This window comes from Falco cherrug, chromosome 13 (genome assembly GCF_023634085.1).
Source record: "Falco cherrug isolate bFalChe1 chromosome 13, bFalChe1.pri, whole genome shotgun sequence".
NCBI lineage: Eukaryota > Metazoa > Chordata > Aves > Falconiformes > Falconidae > Falco > Falco cherrug.
Window position 1 is genome coordinate 30,438,009 of NC_073709.1, and position 20,435 is coordinate 30,458,443.

The 20,435-nt window shown below is 50.1% G+C and overlaps 1 protein-coding gene across 2 annotated transcripts in view; it reads left to right on the top strand.

The window, feature by feature from the left end:
• GALNT14 (polypeptide N-acetylgalactosaminyltransferase 14) overlaps window positions 1–20,435 on the top strand; it is a 101,200-nt gene that overhangs the window by 47,535 nt on the left and 33,230 nt on the right. For both annotated transcript variants that reach the window (XM_055726057.1, XM_055726058.1), the window contains exon 3: window positions 11,138–11,236. In XM_055726057.1, coding sequence (XP_055582032.1) covers window positions 11,138–11,236 — 99 coding nt within the window. The remainder of the gene's footprint in view (window positions 1–11,137; window positions 11,237–20,435) is intronic.

Consider the following 20,435-nt stretch of genomic DNA (forward strand, 5'->3'; position numbering starts at 1 on the left):
AGTTATGGCACCTGTCTGCACAGCGAGCAGAAATGATTCCTCAGCGTGTTCTTGGCTAAAAGTTGTCTGCAGGGCAAAGGGGTCGGCAGCGTGGGTACCGGGGCAGCCTGTAGGACTTCGGTGTCTGGGAGCCTGGCTTTGGGCAGTAGGGGTGACTCTGGACTGTTCCAGAAAACACCATGGTATAATATTAAATTTCCTACTGCTGTATTTTGTTTCTCCAAGTTGTCCCTTGTCCTAGCCCCACAGTGCCTTGCTGGGTAGGAAGAGCATCTGCACAGGACAGGTATCCTTCCGAGAGGTGTCTGAGGAGCTCGCTCAGGAGCAGGCACAGCCTCCATCCCAGCTGTCCCTCCCCTGGAAGACACCTTGATTTGGTTGGACTGTTTTGCCTGCCAAAAATTGCTGTTTCACAGAGAAAAAAACCTGAAAGCAGTTTCTTCCTCCTCTCCAAGTGATGGATTTCCTTCATCTAAATTATTTTGGTTTTGTTTCCCCGTGACACAGTTTTGATTTCATTTTGGAAATTCCCCCCCACCCATCCATTGCATTTTGCCGAGAGAAATGCATGCACAAAATAGTTCTGGGTCAATCTGAAATTACCCTTTCCTCATCCTTTTCCAGTTCCTCCACTTACACTGCTTGCACCGCAGCCCTGCTCTCAGCAGCCTGACGGAGAGGTGCTGTGCGCCGTACCCCTGATGAGGGCTGCTCTGCAAGCGCTGAGGGGGCTTGCTTCCCCGCAGCCCCCGTGGGGACCTGCTTCAGCCGTCGGTTTCCCCCGTGGGAATAGGTTTGTTGGTAGAGTGGAGGAGTTCGGGGAGCGCTTGGGATTTCCCTCGTGTTGTGCAGAGCGGGGCATCAGAGCGGTGAGGGAAGGGGCTGCCTTGAGGCTGGTGCTGGCAGCGGTGCCTGGGAAGAAGGGGCTTGCACTGGTGCTCTGGTGCCAGAGCTCTTAGCTGAGTTGCAGCGCCTTGGTTTAAAGCGTGTCCTGTACCTGAGAGCATATATATATAGGACAAGCAGAACACGCCCAGCCTTTGGAGCGGGGCTTTGCCTCTTAATATTCTACAGCAGGTTAGTTTGTGTTGAGAAGTAACCGCTGGTGAGCTGCACTGCTAGCCCAGGGTTGAGGCGCTGTCTATCCATCAGTGCCACGTGTCCCTCTCCAGCCTCCGGTCCCTCGCTCGGTCCCTTGGGAAGCGGCAGAGCTAGTGCTGCCAGGGCTAATTATTCCTCAAGACAGAAGACATGTGATAAAATATTAACCTTTTTCAAAAACAGATCTCCAGTTAATTAGCTCCACTTTTGTGACACGTTCACCCGGAGATAAAAGCTCATTCCCCAGATATCTGTCTGTGGCAGGGTGATCTTGCTGCGTGTCCCTGTCACCGTGGGGGACAGAGAGGGGGTGAGAGCTGGGAATTTAATAGAAGGCAATGACCTGCCAGTTGCTGCGCCCTGGGGACGAACCACTCCGTTTCAAGGTGAGCGGTGTCTGGGCACAGGCACCGCTGCTTTCCTGTGAGGGGCTGAAGCTGGGAATGGAGATGGAGTGGGTGGTGGGATCCACTCTGCTCCCCACGCCTGGGTTGTGCCCGTGCTGTCAGTGCCACATCTCTGGAGCCTGAACCTAGGGGCTTTGCAGGTGGGCAGGGCTCAGTAGATCTGAGTGAATAAACGTGTTTGGGTTCTTTGGTTATTTAAGAAAAAGAAAAGCCAGGAGATAGAAATTCCCAGATAAGCCAAAAGCAAAGCTCTCAGTGAATCTAAAAGTAAAAATACAGGAAAACTTAAGGCCAAAAGGATCTGTTTTTCTCATCCTGAAAAGGAAGAAATTTCATTTAGATCTCAAATGATTTTGATGCTTCTAGTCATCTGAAAATGACAGGCTGTATTTAAAAGCAAGTGATTTTGAGTATCAGATGAAAGGAACATATTGGGCTCCTCTGGAACAAGCAACGTGCTGGAGCAGAAGCGATGCCCCAGTGCGTGTTGGCGGCCGCAGGAGCTGCCACTGGGAGGACGTGGCAGTGCCGTGGCAGTCACTGTGCCAGGGAGAGGGGCTTCTTCCCAGTGGAGGGAGGGATGAGGGTCTGTGATAGACCAGGACCGACCGCAGCCCTGGACACGACCGTTAGGGCGGGGGTGCCAACACCAATCAATCCGTGGAGGTGTGAGCTCTCCTCTTTCAGCTCCATGTGCCTCCTTCCCCGCAGTGCACAGATCCTGGGGCTTTTGCAGGGAGGAGAAAGCCTGCTGTCTTGGTGTCCTTCGCAGGGAGCGATGCTGCACCCGCCTGAACCATACCAGGGCCCGCCGATGGCTTCGTGAGGGACATTGCTTCATCACCAAGTACTTTTGGCATTCCTGGGGTGCCATTGATCACTCGCTGCTGGAGCCGTCCTCTGCCTTTGACTGCTATAACATATTGACCGCTTGTCTTACAGTTATTACGTGCCATCGATTACTTTGATAACTTGCTCCAAGTAATTCTGACAGAATGAAGTTGTTTGTTTAACATTCGTGCTTGTCTCGGTATTTCTATTGACCCAATATGTTTGCATAGGCTGAAATCGAAGTCAAGTATTAGTAAGTGATGGAACTAATTCTCTGAGGCTCACTACTATTGATAATTAAGGCCATGAGACAGTTTCTTCCATCAAACTCTTGTTTGTTTTTTGGCTACTCAGCGCCTTGAAGTCCTACTCCCTCAGACATTGCAAAAGGGCCATCACAGGCAGTGTTTTGGGGCCATTTAGGTGGATTTTTGCTGTAAGCACTGTGGATCCCTGCATGTTTAAAGTGGAGTTGGGTTTGTGCTAATCCAGTTACGACTCAGGAGGGGTTGTGGGGATGGGGACTTTCACCGCTTTCATTTGCCATGTGGTGCCAGGAAGCTCTCGTCAGAAAGCATCCTCCCTAATGTATCTTTGCATCTGTAGTTCTGACCCTCTGAAATATGGTTTCAGGTTATCTTGGCTTCTAAAGATCTTTAATAAAGGATTGGTGGCTTTCCAGGAAGGTGCAAGGTGCCAGATTTTGTTTTTTCTTTCACCAGGTGAAAAAATTTGCTGTCAGCTCTTGTATTCTGGTAAAACTGGCATCAGAAATTTGGCCACAATTTAATGTTCTACTGAAGACAAAGAAGGTTCTTTTTTTTTTTTGCCTTTTTTTCCCCTTCACTTTTGTTGGCTCCTTTTTTCTTTTTGTCTGAGTTCTGAAGAAGGAAGGGTGGAGGGACTAAAGAAGCAAGGCAGATCCTGAGTCTGTGTGGAGAGCCTTAGAAATATGAATTATTCATGAGCTGCTTTGAAAAATCAAGACACACAATCTGGTTTAACTTGTTTTTAAATGCAGCCACGTTATTCTCTCCTTCCCTTGTTAGTAGGTACTCTTTTTTTGACTCCCCTCTTTTCCAAAAGCAAAAATCCAGTGAATTTTTAATAAATTATAAATGCATCATCTCATTAGTTTTGAGGTTCGCAGGCAGCAGCTCATCATGTGCACAGAAGGTTATTTTTGCTTTCTTGCATTTCCCCCTTTCTTCGAATTTAGCCGTTTGATTAAATTTTTAGATATCTATCTTGCAGGGAAAAGAAAGGAAGAAAGAGACTGAAAGAGACAGGGAGTTAGAGGAAATACTAATTGTGCACTAACCAAATATAACAAGTGTTTGGGTTTCCAGAAGCTGTGTAGAAAAACGTCCTTCTTTGTCAGCCCAGGAAGGCTGACCTTCTCAGGCCAGCGTGTCGCTGGTGGTGGGCAGTGTGTGTGGTGGTCCCTGCCGAGGCTTGGAGCTTCTTGCCTGCAGGCAAGCACTAGCTGAGACCATCACGTTCCTGGTAGCTCATTGACTTCAGAAGAACACAGAGGCTGAGAAGACCTCTTTCATCACTGGTTGCATCTTCTGCCATCGGGAGAGCTCTTCTCTTTTGCCTGTTTTCTTGTATTTTTGTGGTAGCATGTGCGTGGGAGGGGAGAGGTGGGGACTTGGACAGGTTCTTCTGGGAGTCTAATCTACAGCCAGAACTGGTTCAGCACCCTGGTAGTGTTTTCTTGATGGTTTTCCTTACAGTTTTACCCAACTACATCTGGCTAAAGCCTGCTGAATAATTTCTTGTTAGCTCTGATGGTAACCCCTGTTGCATGTTCATTGCAGATGTGCCTCCGCACCCTTGCTGAAGCCCTTGCATGCCCCCAAGTCATCTGCTCAAGTAGAGGTTCCCCTTTTTGGATTGCCCCCAGCATCGCTGAGGCTGCTGCATGCCCCCCTGGGGATTTTTCAGTCCCTTTTTGGGAACACAGACCCAAGGCGTATGCCAGCCCAGCACAGAGAAATCCTACCAGCTTTTCTCAAGGGTATTTTTTCACTTGGGCCAGCCAGACTCCGGCTGGCATTCCCTGCAATCAGGTGGCATCACCAGCTGACATCTGACTCCTGGTCCATCCTTCTTTCCTTTTGACATGGCTGCTTTCCAGAGTCTCTGCCTTCCAGCTGGTTTTTCAGCAATTCTTTGTTCTAGGCTTTTTGGTGTTCCAGTAGCACCAGCCTGCCCTGGCTCACGGCCAACCCAAGGTGGACCTGCGCCACCAGGACAGGCAGAAGAGGGTCTGTAGCTGGTGGCAACCCCTGCAGCCACTGCTCGCTGTGTCGTGCTACAGAGGTCACATACGTGCTCTGAGCAGCAATGTTCATCCTCGGATTGTAGTGTGTCCTTGCGGAGCAGTCAGCATCAAAGCTCTTGGCTTTATGGAGGAAACCCCAGAGCTTTCTCAGTAGAACTTTGTCCCAGACCTGACCCCAAGCCGTCCCATGGCCGCGGGTGCCATCCAGAGTGCAGTGCGTGGTGGTGCTGGAGGTGTGCAGCAAGGCAGGCCATCGGCAGCCTTCTGCTGGGCAGCCTCATCCTGACTGAGGGGGTGCAGAGCATACCTGTAGAAGGAGGAGGAACTGCTGGCATGTCTTGGGAAGACCAAGTAGGAGTTTGAAGGTCTTTCAAAGCTGACTGACAAAATATTCCGAGGTAATGCACAGGAAGGATGGCTTGGGGGAGAGCCAAGAAGAACTGAGGGTGGTGACGGGAGGTGAATGTCATGAAGGCAGCCACTGACCCCTGTGTGCTCTGGTCGTGCAAATACCGAATTGTCACATCCCATTTATACTGTCTTATGAGACGGTAATGTCAACAGTGCTTCCTGGATGTTCCATCTCCGGAGGGCGTGAAGTAATGATGTTTTGAAAGGTGCTCTGCAGTCAGACACAAGTCCCTGGGTTTAATGCATGCGAGAATTAGCTGAGAGCTGCACGGATGGCTGGGGAAAGGCCAGGGGTAGCTGGGGAAAGGCCAGGGACCATGCTCCCCAGAGGTCAGGTGAGACCATGCACGGCCCGGCCCAGCAGTGAGCTCTGTGAACTCATCAGTTTCCATACGAGCTGGCACATACGTTGCTATATAGCTTAAATTGCAACATGTCCAGGGTCCCTGTTTTTAGAGTATTTTCATGGAAGTCACCTGTAATTTTATTTCAGTTTGAAGATAGGGGTCTAGGCACAATGGCTGCCCGCTGGGGGGGGGGCTATGCCACCCTGAGAGGTAGGACCAAGGTGCCCAGGTGTCCTGCCATCCCTGCAGGCATGTGGACCCGGGCACGTTTGCTGCTGGCTGGGGCAAGGCAGCTGGGGCTCTGATCTCTTCCCTCCTTGCTCCAGTTTTTTCTGGGGTCCTGGGGGGAGGAACTAGAGTGATGACACCAGCCGCTATAGTTAGGTGAAGCAGCTCAGACCAGAGAGGGCCGAGCTGGTTTTCATGATAAGAAGTAAAAATGAGAAATGGAAGCTCTCCTTGTTTTTCGTTCCTGGGCTGCACGCATGCCCAGAAGCAGACTGACTCCTGTTCCTTTGGTAAGGTACAGGCACATTTTCAGCATCTCTGGTCTTTCTCCACCACTTTCTCTGGGTATGGGGTGGCAGCAAGGCCCCTGCGAGGCAGTGTTGGCTGACTGGTGTGTAGCATGAGCAAATCTGTAGAGGCTTCTCCCAGGCGTGGATGACTTGATGCAGCCCAAGGCCAGGCTGGAGCAAGGGCTTGCTCTGGTCCTGAGTGGCTGAGGACCTTCAGAGGTGGGCACCAGGCTGGCATGGTCTCTTCTTCCAGCATGAGCGTGAGCCAAGAGCTTTGCCATTAGTATTAACCCTTCCTCGAAGTTGCTGTGGACAATTGTGTAATTCAGTTCATGTTTTCTGTGAGCTAAAAGGACTTGTTATTTTTGCCTCTTCCTTCACCGAGTTCTTCCCTGCTTCTGATGAGGTGGCCAAGTCTCTAACGTGCAGCTCACAGTAGCTGCGCTGCTGTGACACGACTCTTGCATGTACCCTCACTCCAGAGAGCCGTCAAGCTTGGAGAGCTGGGCAGACTGGGGGAATGTCACCTGCAACCCAAAGCACTGGTAGGTTTGTCTGTCGGTGTGAAGCCATGCTGTTTCTGGTGGCAGGTCCCCATCCTCTGCGAGAGGGAGAGCCCTGTGAGTGCCCAGCGTGGGGACAAACCCCAGTGCTCTTGGTTTAGATGTGTGGTGATGAGGCTGCTCTCCCATGTCTTTCCAAGGAGAAGAGAGGAGCCAGGAGGACGCTGAAAGATGGTGTAGCTCTGTCTGATGCAGCTGGCTGTTGGAAATAAATATGCAGAGATGCTTTGAAAGTGGTGAGCTGTGCTGAGGGAGGGTTTGGACTTCATGGAAAACGTTAAAAATTCAAAGCAGAGCTGTTGGCAAGTGATGGCTGTGGAAGCAGAGAAGAGGAATGAGCAGAAGCCTGGCAGGGGAGGCTGGGGGAGTGGGATGAGGGTAGCAACCTCTTGAAGAAGTTAATGAGGCACAGGAGAGGATGAGCCTGAGAAGTGGGTTTCAGGAGACACAGTGCAGCTCTGTGGGCACAGGAGGGCAAGTGTCAAGGAGGAAACACGCTCTGGATGAGCCCAGGGGTGGACCAGGAGGGGTTGAGGAACGGGGTCCACATCTGTTCACGCTGTTAGTCTTTACCGTTGTGCTGCATAGTGGTGTTTCCAAGGTGGGCTTTGCTTTGGTGCAGGCACTATGAGTCAGGTCTGCCATTTTAAACGTAAAGCGGGTTGAAATGTCCAGGGAAGGCATGTGTTGCCCATCAGGAGGACTTTGAGGGATGCGTGGGTGGTGGTGGGCAGAAGCCACCAGGATGTGATACCCCATCGTTTGCCAGGAGCACCAGGGTCAAAGCAAACCAAGAAAAAAGTCTTCAGAGTGAGGGACCTCAGAGGTCTGCAGGGATCACTGCAGTGTCCAAAGGTGAGGACTTTGCGGGAGCTCCAGCTGCCTGCTCCCTGCCCCCTCAAACGCGTGCGCCGTGATTTATTGCTGAGCTGATAACGGCATGTTGGGAACACGGAGATGAGAAGTGCTGCTCCTTCCACCCTGAAGGAAGTACTGTGAGCAGCCGGCCAGGCTGGGGTTTTCCAGGGGTGCTTCCTAAGGTGTCCGCAGCCAGAATGCTTCTTTCATAACTTCCCGATTCTGAAATGATTGCAAATTGGAATGGGAAATAACCTTAAAACAGAGAAGTGAAACCTCCCATCAGATGAAAGTTTGACTTCTGGGTTTGCAGAAGGAAATAATAATTGTTTCTCCAGCTGGATGCTCCCTCTGGGGTTTCCAGGGCAAACCAGCCTGGCTTTTGTCTTCTCCTGCCCCCCGGGTGCTGTGAGCTGGTGGAGCAGCCCATGTTGGTGGAGCAGCCCATGTTGCAGGCAGTTCAGCCTGGCAGTGCTCCTGCTAGCACTTGCTGTGCTAAGATTGCACCTCGGTCCTCCCGCAAGGTTTAAAAGCGTGAAACTTCAAATGACTTCAGCCAGTGAGTTTCAACACACTGCAAGTGTAAGCAATATAGTTATTACTTCTTCTTTTTTTTTAACAATCTAAAAAAAAAAAATAAAACCCTCAAACTTTCATTGGTTTCCTGAAAATGTTGCGGGTGTTGTTTCTGCTTTTTTTCTTGTTGGCAATTGGGTGACCTATGGAATACCATAAGCAGCACAAAACGTTTATCCAGTGACAGCCTGAGGTAGCACAGGCAGCTCTTAGCGGGTTTATTTTCATTATTACAGCAATTTTAGGGCTGCATGCTGCAATTTTCACTTGCAGTGAGGTATTAAATTGAAATTACCCCAGATGTAATTGTCACACAAAATAATTCTGGACATGCTGGATTTAATGCTTTTCCAAGCTGTGGTTTTTATTACCCGAGCAAGTGCCAAAAAAGCACTTGTAGTCAACAACTTAAACTGAAATCTGCCTTCTGGGGAGCCAGGACGTTTAGCCGCAGTTATGCTGGGGAAGGAAGGGAAAAGAAAAAAAGGGACCACCTGGAAGAAACTTCAGGAGGGCTCCTGAAGGAAGGGCCCAGGGGCAAAATCCTGGGCAAGGGCAGAGTCAGGGCCACGTAGGGACCCCAGAGGAGCCCTGGCAGCCTCAGCAGCTCAGTGTAACCCTTTTCAGGCTGGCTTCTGGGGGAGGCGAGTCCCACTTGTGGTGCAGTGCTGGTCCCGTGGGCGAAGAGGTGCCGCTGGGTCCCTGCCTGCGCCGTAGCAGCAGCCCAGCCATCGGTCCTACCTTTGGGGTGCAACGAGCCTCATGAGACAGAAGTTGGGGCGAGTCGCTGAGCCTGTGACCAAGCTCTAGAGGTACTTGTAGATGACATTTCAGTGTTTCCCACAAGCGTGTTGTTTAGTCAGGCTGATCTGGTGCACAGACATCTGGAGTTTTAAAAAGCAAGTTGTCATGCACGAGGAGCCTTCATTGCACTGCTGGCAGGCTCAGCCAGCGCAGTATCCCCAGCACTCCCACTGGTGGGTGATGCAGCCCGCATCCACCGCCGCTGTATTTAACTATTGTAATAACATAAGTATTGATGACTTTGTATTTTCCACCCTCTTTCATTCTTTTCCAGAAATAGCTTCCCTTGTTTGCTCGACAGAGACCCTCCTGATGCCGTGTTGGAAGTCGGTGGAAGGACACACATCTGGGAACGGCTGGGAGATAACGGTGTATAAATAGCACAGGGAGAGCAATTCTCATAGCTTGTCCCTGCAGCTCCGCAAAGCAAGTGAGAGCTGAGCCTGAGCGTGACCAATAACACGCCGAGCAGCAGCACCAGCTTCTTTCTCATTGTGTCAGGTTGGGAAAGCTCGGCTGAAGTTGGTTGCTGGATGATGCAAGGGCCACAGCGACCCAGATGAGCAGCTCAGGGCATGACCCCGTGCTGTTTAGTAATTGAGAAACCCTCTGGTTTTAGCATCCCTGAGATGTAACTTTGATGAATGAGGGTGCTGTCACACAGGGCAATGTTACAGAATTTTCTCCTGCGTGCGGAATAGCTGTGAAACTTTGGTGTCCTTTGAGGATGGACCTACAATTAGAATTGGTTCGGTGGTGAATTTCTGGGGTTGGTGACTATGCTGAAAGAACAGGGTAGTAATGAGAAATCCCCTTTGGTCAAGTTGAGGCAGGATTTGGGACATGTTTTGAATGAAACAGTGGAAGAAAGCAGCAACCGATTTAGTGTGAGCTTGCAAATATTTTGTCCCACGCAAGATCACTTTTTTTTTCTTATCTTTGGAATTATTTCACCTGATGCACACTCTTTTCCGTTTCATTTAGTTCGCTTTGTAAATAATCAAAAATGCAATTTCAAAATGAAAAACCTCATTAAAGTGAGTATCTCAAGCATTTTGGCATTTCTGAGGTGCAGCGTGCCGTGCCAGTAGCATAAACCGATATCTGTATACCCTTACTTACTTTCTCCTCTCCATCCCAACTTAATTTTTTCCTCTCTTTTTACTTCGCCTTGCAGATACTGTGGTCCAGAGCTCTGGGGAAGCAAACTGATGGTTTGTTGAAAGAGTGGTTGCTCAGTCCTCTTTCCTGCTTCATTTGAGGGTGGTAGTGGTAGCACCCGGGCAGTGACACAAGAGCAGGCGAGTGGCACGTGGATGGGAAGGGACATGGTGGCTGTGATGGGTTGCTCCTCAGGCTGGGCACGAGGTGCCCTCCTGCCACTGGTGTGTCATCTTAAGGCCATCACAGGGACTGACAGGGACCTGGAAAGAGCAGCACAGATGTAAGAGGTGTATCTGGATTTCCTGAGCTAGGAAGATGTTGGCGTCGGTCTATAAAAGCCACAAATTTCATCAGCTAAAGGTCAAAGTAATTACACAGTCTATGACGTTTCCTCCTGGGAAGGAGGCAGCAGGGGCTGCGGTTGCAGTTGTGGGTTTTCAACTCCTACAGGCTGACTTGGAAAATGTGAAATCCCAATCTTCCCTGTAGTCAGGTTATGCCATTAAGGCAGAATGAATAAGGAAGCAATCAATTTAGAAACAGGAGCTGGCTTACCTTGCAGCTGGCTGGTGGAAATGGCTGCCTGGGGAGGTGGGGGTGAGGCAGCTTGGAGCTGGAGCTGCACTGATGCTCCTGCCTCTGCTGGTGCCACCAGCCAGGTGGGTGCAAGAGCACTTGGGTCCCTGCCTCAGTTTGAGAAAAAAAACTCATCACGATACCCTAGTACTTGTGGGATGACACTGAAAGCCCCCCGAAGCTCACAGAACCACCAAGGCAGCAGAAGGCTTGCAGCTGGCCTGCAAGCAACTCACGTGTGCCTTACCTCTGGCCTGAAGGACCTGTTTCTGATCCCGTCGTGCTAACGTCACTGAGCAGTGTCTTTGCTGAAGGTGGTGTTACCCCAAATAATATCAGAAGGGGGGGCCTTTATCTTCCCCCCGCCTGTTGGTGGGGGAGGCTGGCGGTGCTGGGAGGGTGTGCTGGCTGGGAAGCAGTGGGTAGAGAAAAGGGCTGCAAGGTGGCTGCCTCCTTTCTCATCCCTTCCTATTAATGACAATTAAGCTCTTCACTGCTTTAATCCTCAGCGACTGACTTAGCAGGTTTTGGACTCCTTCAGAAAGGATTCACACAGGAAAAACTCCTGCGCTTCTGTAATAGTGGCTGGAGGCCCCATCTCCTGACGGACTGTGCTGCCTGCGTTAATGAAGCGAGCTCCTACTTTGAATTCCAGCACCTGAACGGTGTTTTCCTCTTTCTCCCTCCCCAGGTGTACGACTTTGCACTATCGCCAGGACCTCCCGCCAACCAGCATCATCATCACCTTCCACAATGAGGCCAGGTCTACCCTGCTAAGGACAATTCGGAGGTAAGAGCTCCCAGTCTGCTCTTAAAACTGGGTGACTGGGTTAGTGGGTTTTGTGAGTAAAGGCAGAATCTGCACTCACTGCAGCAATGGGACCGAACCTGCCAGCTATGATCTCAAATGGTTACTGGGAGAAATTAGTGTGAAAGCTGGTCTCCGAGAAGTAGATTTTACAGTGGGATGCTCGGGAGAGTAGGTAGCTCTGCTCCCTTTGCTGGGTGTAGCACGGGACACTCTTGAGGGAGCAGCAGCAGATTAGGCAGTCTGGGATAAGAGGTTTTAGATGGAGCTGGGTATCAGTGCTCAGCTGTATTTTGTCCCAGTCCTCCAGGGACAGGTGTCATTCGGCAGATGTCTGCTCTGGTACTGCTGTTTGAGCTTCGCCAGTGACCTATTGAGTGCCAGAAAGGCTTGCTAATTGAGAAGCCCTAATGGTGCACATGCAGACTAAATTTTCAAGGATGGTTTCTGTACTCCTCTGGATACACAGTGGAGCGTTCTGGGCATGTGGCCATTCCTTCATTTGTTGGTTTGTTCTTGGCTGTGTTTTGCTGTAGTGAATAGACTAAAGGCTTCATTTTCACCACAGGTTTTTGAAATCAGCGTTTAATCCTAATGTGTGCCTTGAATCCACAAGTTCTCTTGCGGGAAGATGTAGTGGGGTGTGTTCGGCGCACGTTCGAGGGGTCTATCTCCGGGTCTTGGCTGGTGGGTTCCTCTGTAGCCAGCTTGCGTGTGCTCTGCTCTTTACCAGTATTAAGTGTTTTGCAGGCATGTCTCATGCCCACATAGTGAAGGTTTGTGCCCCACCGCAAGCCTTGTCAGTTAAATCCTGACATCTCCAGAGACCACTTACCATCATCGTGACTGGTCAGGTTGGGGTTGCTGGCTGGGGGGAGGCTTCAGCTGTGCCCTGTTCACTGTCACATCCTTTGCTGGGCTCTTCTAAGAAACAGCATCCTTCCTCAGGTGGACACACACAGTGCCACGAGTGGGTTTGACTGTCCTGAAATTGAATTTGCTTTATAGTTTCATGTCCAATCGCATCTCCTTCACTTCACAATACTTTTTATCATCACTTGCTCTCTCTCTAGGGTGTGTGTTTTTTGGGTGTGCGTAGCACTGACACTTGGTGCTGCGTACCACTTCCTTGGTCCTGGACCTTCTCTTTTATCTTTACAGTGCCTTGCATGGGTTTAGCATTCTCCAGAACCTATTGTAACAGAGATGGCGAGGCAAAGCCAAGTGGATGCTTATAACATTTAGAGTGCAGGGATGGACTTTAATCTCATTTCTCCCCATAATTCAGCACTTGACTGTCCTGGCCAGTGTGATCATGAGTGATGTTGTCACATGAGAGATGTTAAACCCATGATACGGCTCTTATGCCTGGATCCCCCATATCTGGCTTCGTGAGAACTGTTCATTGCAATGACGGTAAGGTTAGTAGGTAGTTTGAATTTTTCCTTCTTCCTCTAGGATATTGGACTCTGAAGTTTCTGATTTCCAGCTGTAAAAAAGACTTTCTTCCTTGTTCCTCTTGTTTTCTTTGTTTGACTTGATTAGTTGGCTTTGCTGCTTTCCTTACGCAGTTGCGTGTGGTTTCCACCACAGCCTTGCCCCCCATGCACTGCTCCTCCTTGCTCACGTGCCCTGGCAATTCCAGGGCTTGTCTTTTGTTTGTGGGGAGGTTTCCCCAGCTCTGGAGCCCCTTCTGAGCCCTCTTCCCTGTAGGCCGATCTCCAAATCTTGCCAGAGCCCCATGGAGCATCCTGCTGAGCTGCACTGCAGAGGTGAGCCCCAGGCAGTGAGGGACAGAAATGACAGCCTTGTGTCCCCATCTCCCCTGCCTCACCCTGGGCCAAGACCCTGCGCTTTCCTGAGCTGACCCTCCGTTTTCTGGTCCCTGTGGTTTGGAGGTGGCCTCCTGGCATCAGCATTTACTGTTTTTCCTCCTGGATGCAGTACTCAGAGGCTTGCTGTGATCCAGCCAGCCCTAGGAGTACCAGCCCTTGGTGGCAAGTCGTGCTGGTGATGTGGCTCCTGCTCTGCTCCTCTCCGGCCATGATTGTGCACAGATTGCCACCTCCCTGCCTGGCTTTGGACCCGGCTGAGAGCTCATCTGCCTCTTCAGCCTCTGTAGGTTAATTTGCTGTGCCTTCTGACTACTCTGGTTTCTCCCCGCCTTGCTCAGCAAATGCTTAGTTTAATTAGATCTTCCAAATAACTCTATCCCATGGTGGCTGTAACAACATGGGTCATTTTCCATGGTCATTTAAAACCAACTCTGTCCTCCTGACGCTGCTTTGTGCCTTTTGGAGCAGCCTGTGGCCAAACGTCAAGCACTCTTGAGCACGGCAGTGGGTTAAATGTGCAACTCTTCTACCCTGTTCTCCCCAGTACATCTCCACTTTATGTGGTTGGTAAAACCCAGGTGACAGATGGACAGTCTGAGGGACAGAGAAGTGATTTGTCTGCAGCTGGTGGAAGATTTCGGGTTGCAAACCTGGTTTCCTGAGTCCCAGTAAGCTGGGTTTTCCAGCCTCATTGCAGAATGACTGTTCTCAGTTAACTGCTGTGGCAGGAGCAAGAAACAGGGCAAGGGGACGTTGCTTGGCTTGTTCAAAGTGGTGGGTGACAGGGCAGTGCCCTCCCAAAGGGCACTTCTTACAGGACCCTGTGTAAACACAGAGGAGTGGCAGAGGGAGATGCTGGTGAAGGCCCCCTCCAGCCGGGGGGGACATCAGCTGTTGCAGAAGGGACCACGCAGAAGATGAGCAGAAGGGATTTTGCTATTCCTATGCTTCTCCTGGCTGCCAGAGGGCTTCGATGCTGCCGGAGCACCGAGGCTGAGCTGTGTCGCAGGCTCAGTGTGTTGCGTGTGGCTCTCGGCGAGGACATGAGTGCTCTGACCCGTGGGGCAGCGGCACCGACCCCTGGCCTCTGCAGCACCCCTCACGCAAGGCACGTTGCCACTGTTTGGGGTAGTTCATTTAGGAGCAATCTGCGTTGTCAGAGCTATTGAGAAAAGCTAGTGGACTGTGCTGAATAATGAATTAATTAAAAAGTTTCATGATCTTTTCACTGACCATTTGCCAGCTGGAAGAAAAGGCAAGGGGGAGGCAGGGGGGAAGAAAAGCTAAATTAATCAAATGCCCAAATCCCTGCAAATCATATGATCAGCATTTATAAATGTAACTATGCTTGTGAATATGTACAAGTGTCCAGGTAGCAGGGGATGGGTGTCATGAGAAAGGGAAATAGAAGGGGGGGAAAGAGGCCAGAAAGGAGGAGATGGTGAATAGCAAAGTAGCTCTTGAGATTATTATTTTTTTCTTTTTGTTTACTGTGCAGACAGTGAAGAAGCTACCATTAGGCTGTTGTTTCAGCCACTCACTTTTCAAATGACCTTGGGCAAGTCTCTTATCCCCCTGCGGTTCAGTTTCATGTATTCATGCTCCAAGGCTCAGTGCATTCAAGGTGGTGAGAGTCTTTAACAGTGTGGAGATGGGACTATGTGAGTAAACCCAAGGAGGGAAGGCTGGAGCAAGGCAGGGGGGGATAAGCTCTACAGAGGCTATTTTTAATTATTATTATTTAAATACAGTTTATTCTTTCCTCTCTTTCCATCCTGTACTAGCCTGGATTTGGGAAGGGAGTCCAGCTCATTGCCCAGCTCTAGTTGCCCAGCTCCTCCAGAGGGAGAGCTTAAGGATGTCCCCAAGGCCATAACAGTCACTGGAGGAGAAAGAGCAGCGTGATCAGGAAAGATGCACTCCTTGTCACCTGGGGCTGGGCTGGGTGCTGGCACTCTCAACAGTGATGGGTAATAGTGCCTCTCCATCCTGTAAGCCCAGCTGGTGAGGCAGATCGACTCCATGGCTTGCTTATGAGAAAGTAATCCCTTTTCCTCTGCTGTCCCTCCCCTGCAGTCATCGGCATGCTCATGCCGAGATGCAGCCACTGCAGGAGGACCAGTTGTGCTTTCAGGGCTCGGTGTGGTGTGGCATCCCATGCTGAGGTCCAGGTCTGCAGGGAGCAAGGCGTGGTGTGTGTCCCATCCCTGGCAGCATCCCTGGGAGCAGCGGGGAGAGCAATGCTGCCTGCCCTGGAGGCAGGGCTGGGGGAGGCAGGGTGGCAGGCAGCCGGGGGTGATGCTCTGCTCCCGGGCCATCAGTGACCACCGTGCTGTGACCCTCCAGCGGGGTGGTTTGGGGAGCCCGATGGCTGCTCAGCGCTGACACAGGCTGGGCAGGAGCGGGGCGCAGGAGGCTGTTGTGCTGGCGACCTGCCGGGCAGAGAGTGAGACAGCCCCGTTTACTCTGCTGAGTGGTCTTTATTTATTTATTCTTCAAACTTGCAGCTGGGGAGCTCAGAGAAAGAATAAGGAAACTTAATTATTTACCTCTCGCTGACAAACCAAAACACGTCCTTTGGCAAAAGTCCTGACGCGAGTGCTGTGAACAACACATCAAATATTTAGATCATTAATTAGCAGAAAGAATATCATGCCTTTCATTTTCCAGTGCTCACGAGTAAGAGAAGTGATGTCCTGGACAGCCAGCACCTCACACCTTCCCCTCGTGCCACTGCCCTGTCTGCATCCAGACACGTCTGAGACAGGGAGATGACAAACGGTGCGCCTCCTTCCTTAGGCAGCAGCAGAACTGTACAGAGTCTATGCCATAACTGAAACGAGCCTAATTAAAGAAGCAAAACCAAGCCAGGTGTTGCACAGAAACTGTATAATTAGCACTTTGTGCTGACTATTTTTTTATTTCTTTTCCCCCCCCTGCTTTTTGCTTAAACCCTGGACTTTTTTTTTCTTAATTTGCTAATCATCTCTCATGGTGACTAACTACACAGCCCTCCGTGCGCTTTTACCTTTTGATGTTAACATAAGAGAACTCTTGAATTTCAAAGAGCTTGGTGGGTATTTGAAAGAATAAAATGCAAAAGCTGCAGCGTAATCAAAGCTCATTATGGTTATTCTTGGTGTGATGTCTCTCTTCCTACCTAATTAGCCATTTTGGGTTGTTGAGGCAGTTCAGTTTGGCGGGCATTTTCTCGCCGTGCTCCCCATCTGATTTCGATAATTATGACCCTTAGCCCTTTTGATACTTTATTATAGCAAAGGTGGGGTTTTTGTCTTAACAAGTCCCAATATGTTGCCTTGGAAAGGTTTAAGGGGTTCATGAGTTCCTGAGGATGGATGTCCACAGCCACCTCTCTAAAGCAACCGGTATTCTGGGTGGTGACCAAAACCATGCTGACCTTTGGTCAGAAGGTCTGGACTCCTCCTTGCAAATATTTTCCATCTCTTACATGTCAGGGTGACTTTTGCAGTGGTATTTCTGTAGAGATGGAACTGTTGGATGCAGTGCTTACCTCGGGGTAGGTGGAAAAGGATCCCAGAAAATTATTGAGGAGGACAGAAGGTGGACCTTACCATGAAAATTTAAGGTAAAATTCTCCATGGGTACATCTGCATAATGTCTGCTAAATCCACTGAAACAAAGAAAATTTAGCATTAACTTTTCAAGATAATTCAGCAGCGAATCTGGTCTTAATGGGTTGACTAAGCATAAGCACTTTCTGGACTGGAGGTATGTGTTTTCATTTTGTTGGTAACAAGTCTTTTGGTGATTTAAGGGAGAAAGTGTTGGGATCTCTGGCTCCACAGAACTTAAAAGCTGTTTTGATTTGTTAAAATATGCCCATTGCTGCAGTATATCTACCTATGTTTGATTTCGGGGAAAAAAAATCTATAAATAAGAGGGACTTCAAAGCACTGTAATATTAATTGTCTTCTGATTTTACCCATATAAAAGGAAAAAAAAAAAAAAAACCATGCACACACATAAAGGAAAGAAAGTATAAAAAAATATCAAAGTTGAGCAAAGGCATAAGTAACAGAAAAAGTGGCTTTGAATTTTTAAAAGTGCTTTTATAGTCCATCTGGAAAAAAAAAATCCATGTAACATGGAAAACATGCTGGATTCAGTGCCTCTGTTTCCCATCCTCCCCGAGGAACGCCACGGGAGGGGTGTTTACCATCTCCTGTGTTTCCAGTGGCACGGGTTATCGTGTGATTAACGGAGCACAGGTAGAAAATGCGTTGGAGATGTGAATTTGGCTTTGATGAAAATCCGGTGCGCTTGCCCTCTGCTGTGTCGGGAAGCAGGCTGCGGTTACGGTGCTGCAGCCTTTGCTGTGGGTCTCTTTGTGCCTGCGTCAGGTGGCCCTTAGCAGCGATGTGGGGGCTCGCAGGTGCCTGTGCACAGGTTTGCACGGGCAATAGTGAGCTCAAAGCCTGCAGAAATGAGTGGGCATCAGGTCCCTTAGAACTATGGTAGACCCAGCCTTCGAACCACCCTCACCAGGGCTTTGTTCACTCGGGATTTGGGAAGGTGTCACGCAGTGGGTGAATCCCATGAGGGGAGTGATGGGAGAGGGCTGTGATGGTGCAGGGTGAGGCTGCTTGTGGTGCCAGAGGATGCTGCATCACCCACGGAGGTATCTGTCGCTAACCCCATGGAAGGATGGCGGTTTACAGAGCCAGAGCAGTCCTTGGAGATGTCCGTACCTCGTCAGCCAGCACGCTAACTTTTTGCCCCTTGCCCTGGTCAACCCTCTGTGCCCCGCAGATGGCTCTTGTTGGCGTTCAGGGCCCATCATCCCTGATTTACGAGGTGCCGAGCCGAGGCACAGAGTTGGCAGCAAACTGCTTGACCTGGGAACAGCGGGAGCCTGCAGCTGAGCAGAGACTGGGCTGCCCATCTCCCCAGCCCAACGCCCTGAAAATGGTCCGTGCTGGATTTTCTTCCATAGGAGGTGGCCTGGGCGCAGGTGCTCCAAGGCACTGAGCAGCGCTTAGAGCCCAGGTCTGACTCCACAGCCCAGTGCAGCGGTTTTGGTTGAGTTATTCTTGCTGGTACCAGCACAAGCAGAATCAGCCCTTGTGCGACCGCTTTCCTGTAGCGTTAAGCCCTGCATTGCACTTTGGCAGCCAGATCTATAGGGGAGACTGGGAGGAGGCAGGCTTTGAATATTCAAGTTGGTCGCTGCCTCCCCCCTCTCCTGTTCTCAGTGGGTTATTTATTTATTTCGCTGGCTTTTTTACAAGCCTGCTTCTTTCCTGCAGGTTTCACCAAGTTAGGTTTCCAGGCAATCAACGGTTGTTAAATATTCCACTGAGCATGATATTGCTCTCCTGTCTCTCTGTACTGATGCTTAGCTGTGGTAATTTGCTGAACTCAGCTCTTGCATATGGGGACTTTTAAAAAAATAACAAACCTATTAATAATAATAATTAAAAAACACTTGACAGGTGGGAACAGCACATCTAAATTGTTCTGCGTGTCCCAGCGGGTGAAGGAGTGTTCAGCCGCTTTTTCTAATACTTTGCGCGGGCTGCATGTGTTGGTGAGGCGATGCCTAACCCTGCCTGGGGCAAGCCTTAGCAGTGCTGGGGTGGCCACAGCACCTCCTGGCTGATGGGGCTCCCACCGTGGCTGTTGCTTTGTTGTTTCTCTTTCTCCCCACCCCAACCTTAACATCATGCAAGGCATCTCAAGTGGGGGAAAAAATCACGGCTTTTGCCAAGATCCTGAAACTGGAGGAAGCAGGGATTGTGTTTCCAGGGAAAGTAATTCTTGGAAGTGATTTTTGAGGAGCTCCACAAGGGAAGTGTCAGCCTTACCCATTCCGGCCTGAGATAAAACCCCCTTTTTTTCAGGATTTCTTCAGGGGGGAGGGGAAAAAACCCGAAACAAAAAAACCAAAACCAAAACCATGGCGGGAGGATCCATTTCAAGTATCTGTCTTGGGATGTCCTGTTCTCCTTCCAAAAAAATCTGGCTCACCTCTTTCTCTCTGGAGGGCTGTAATTCCAGCACCTGGCACAGGCAATAAACGTAGATACTCCAAGCTCTCCTGGGTGGGCTGAACTTGCACTTTATCATGAAGGAGTTTTCATCGGAGAAATGCAGCCCTTTGGCTGAATGTCCTCAGATATCGGGGGGCGATGCTGTGAGACCCCGCTGGGTCCCTGCCAGCTTGGCTCATGGCTCCCGAGCACTCAGGTCCCCTGGGGATCCTCTTCACTGGGGTCTGGGGCAGTGATGTGGCATTCCAGACTTCCAGGCTTTTTGCCGGAGCTTTGGGACCCTGAGAGATCAGGGAAACCTGTCAATAAGCATCTGGAGGTATCCGGGGCTTATCAAGGTTGTTAGCCCGTGGGATTTCTGCCCTCTTACACCAGTGAGAGATTCGAAGGTTTTTCCTAACCCAGACCAGAAGGCAGACTGGGGTGTGACATCTGGGTAGGTTTTAAATCCTGTGTGAAAAAGGAACCATGCTCAGGATGAAGCCAAGAAGTTTAAATGCTGGGAAAGCCCATACAACCCAGCTGGCATTATCAGGGACTTAGGGGATTTTTGGGATGCCCTGGGGTTTCTGCTTCGAGTAGTCAGCCTTGACCTTTTGCTGGGGCAGGATTTTAAGCATGTGTAATTCTGCTGACCTCTGTGCCATGCGAGAAGGAAGAACGGGTCTAGCCTTTTTAATAATGACGGTGATGATGATGGTAATAATGTAAAAAGCCTTAGTGGCATAATTAAGGGAAGACTGTAGCTTTCAGCCACGTTTCAGTGTCTGTCCACCTGGAGGGAGCTGTGAACCACATCTTCCAGTCCCTCTCTTTCATTCAATGGGCAGGCTCCAGCCCTGCCGTTATCCTCTCGGCAGTCTCTGAAATGCAATCAGCTCGTGGATAAAAACAGGAGTTGTCCTGCCATGACTGTGAGCTCTCTAAAGATGGGTTTGAGCTGGGTAATTTTCTCTGTGTTGGCCCTGCTGTTGGCAGGCACCGTATCATTAGCCCCAGGAGAGGTGGCAGGGTGATGGCAGCTTTGCTGTAAGCCACGTTAGGAAACGTGGTGCAATGTGTATGTTGCTGAAAAGCCGGTGGCTCCTGACTTTATGTGGTGCTCTGTTTGTGCCCGTAAGGGTGGTAAGGGTGAATCTCAGCCGTTTCCCAGGAATACTGAGTCCTCGGCTCTTAGATCATGCTACAGGAAGCAGATAGGCAGGCACTGGAGGTTACTGGGGAGTAGTGGCGGGTGGTTTCTGGGTCTTATCTAGTAAATCCTTCCTGGAAATCCAAGCCTGGCCTTCTGTGCTTTGGCAGGGATCCGCTCTT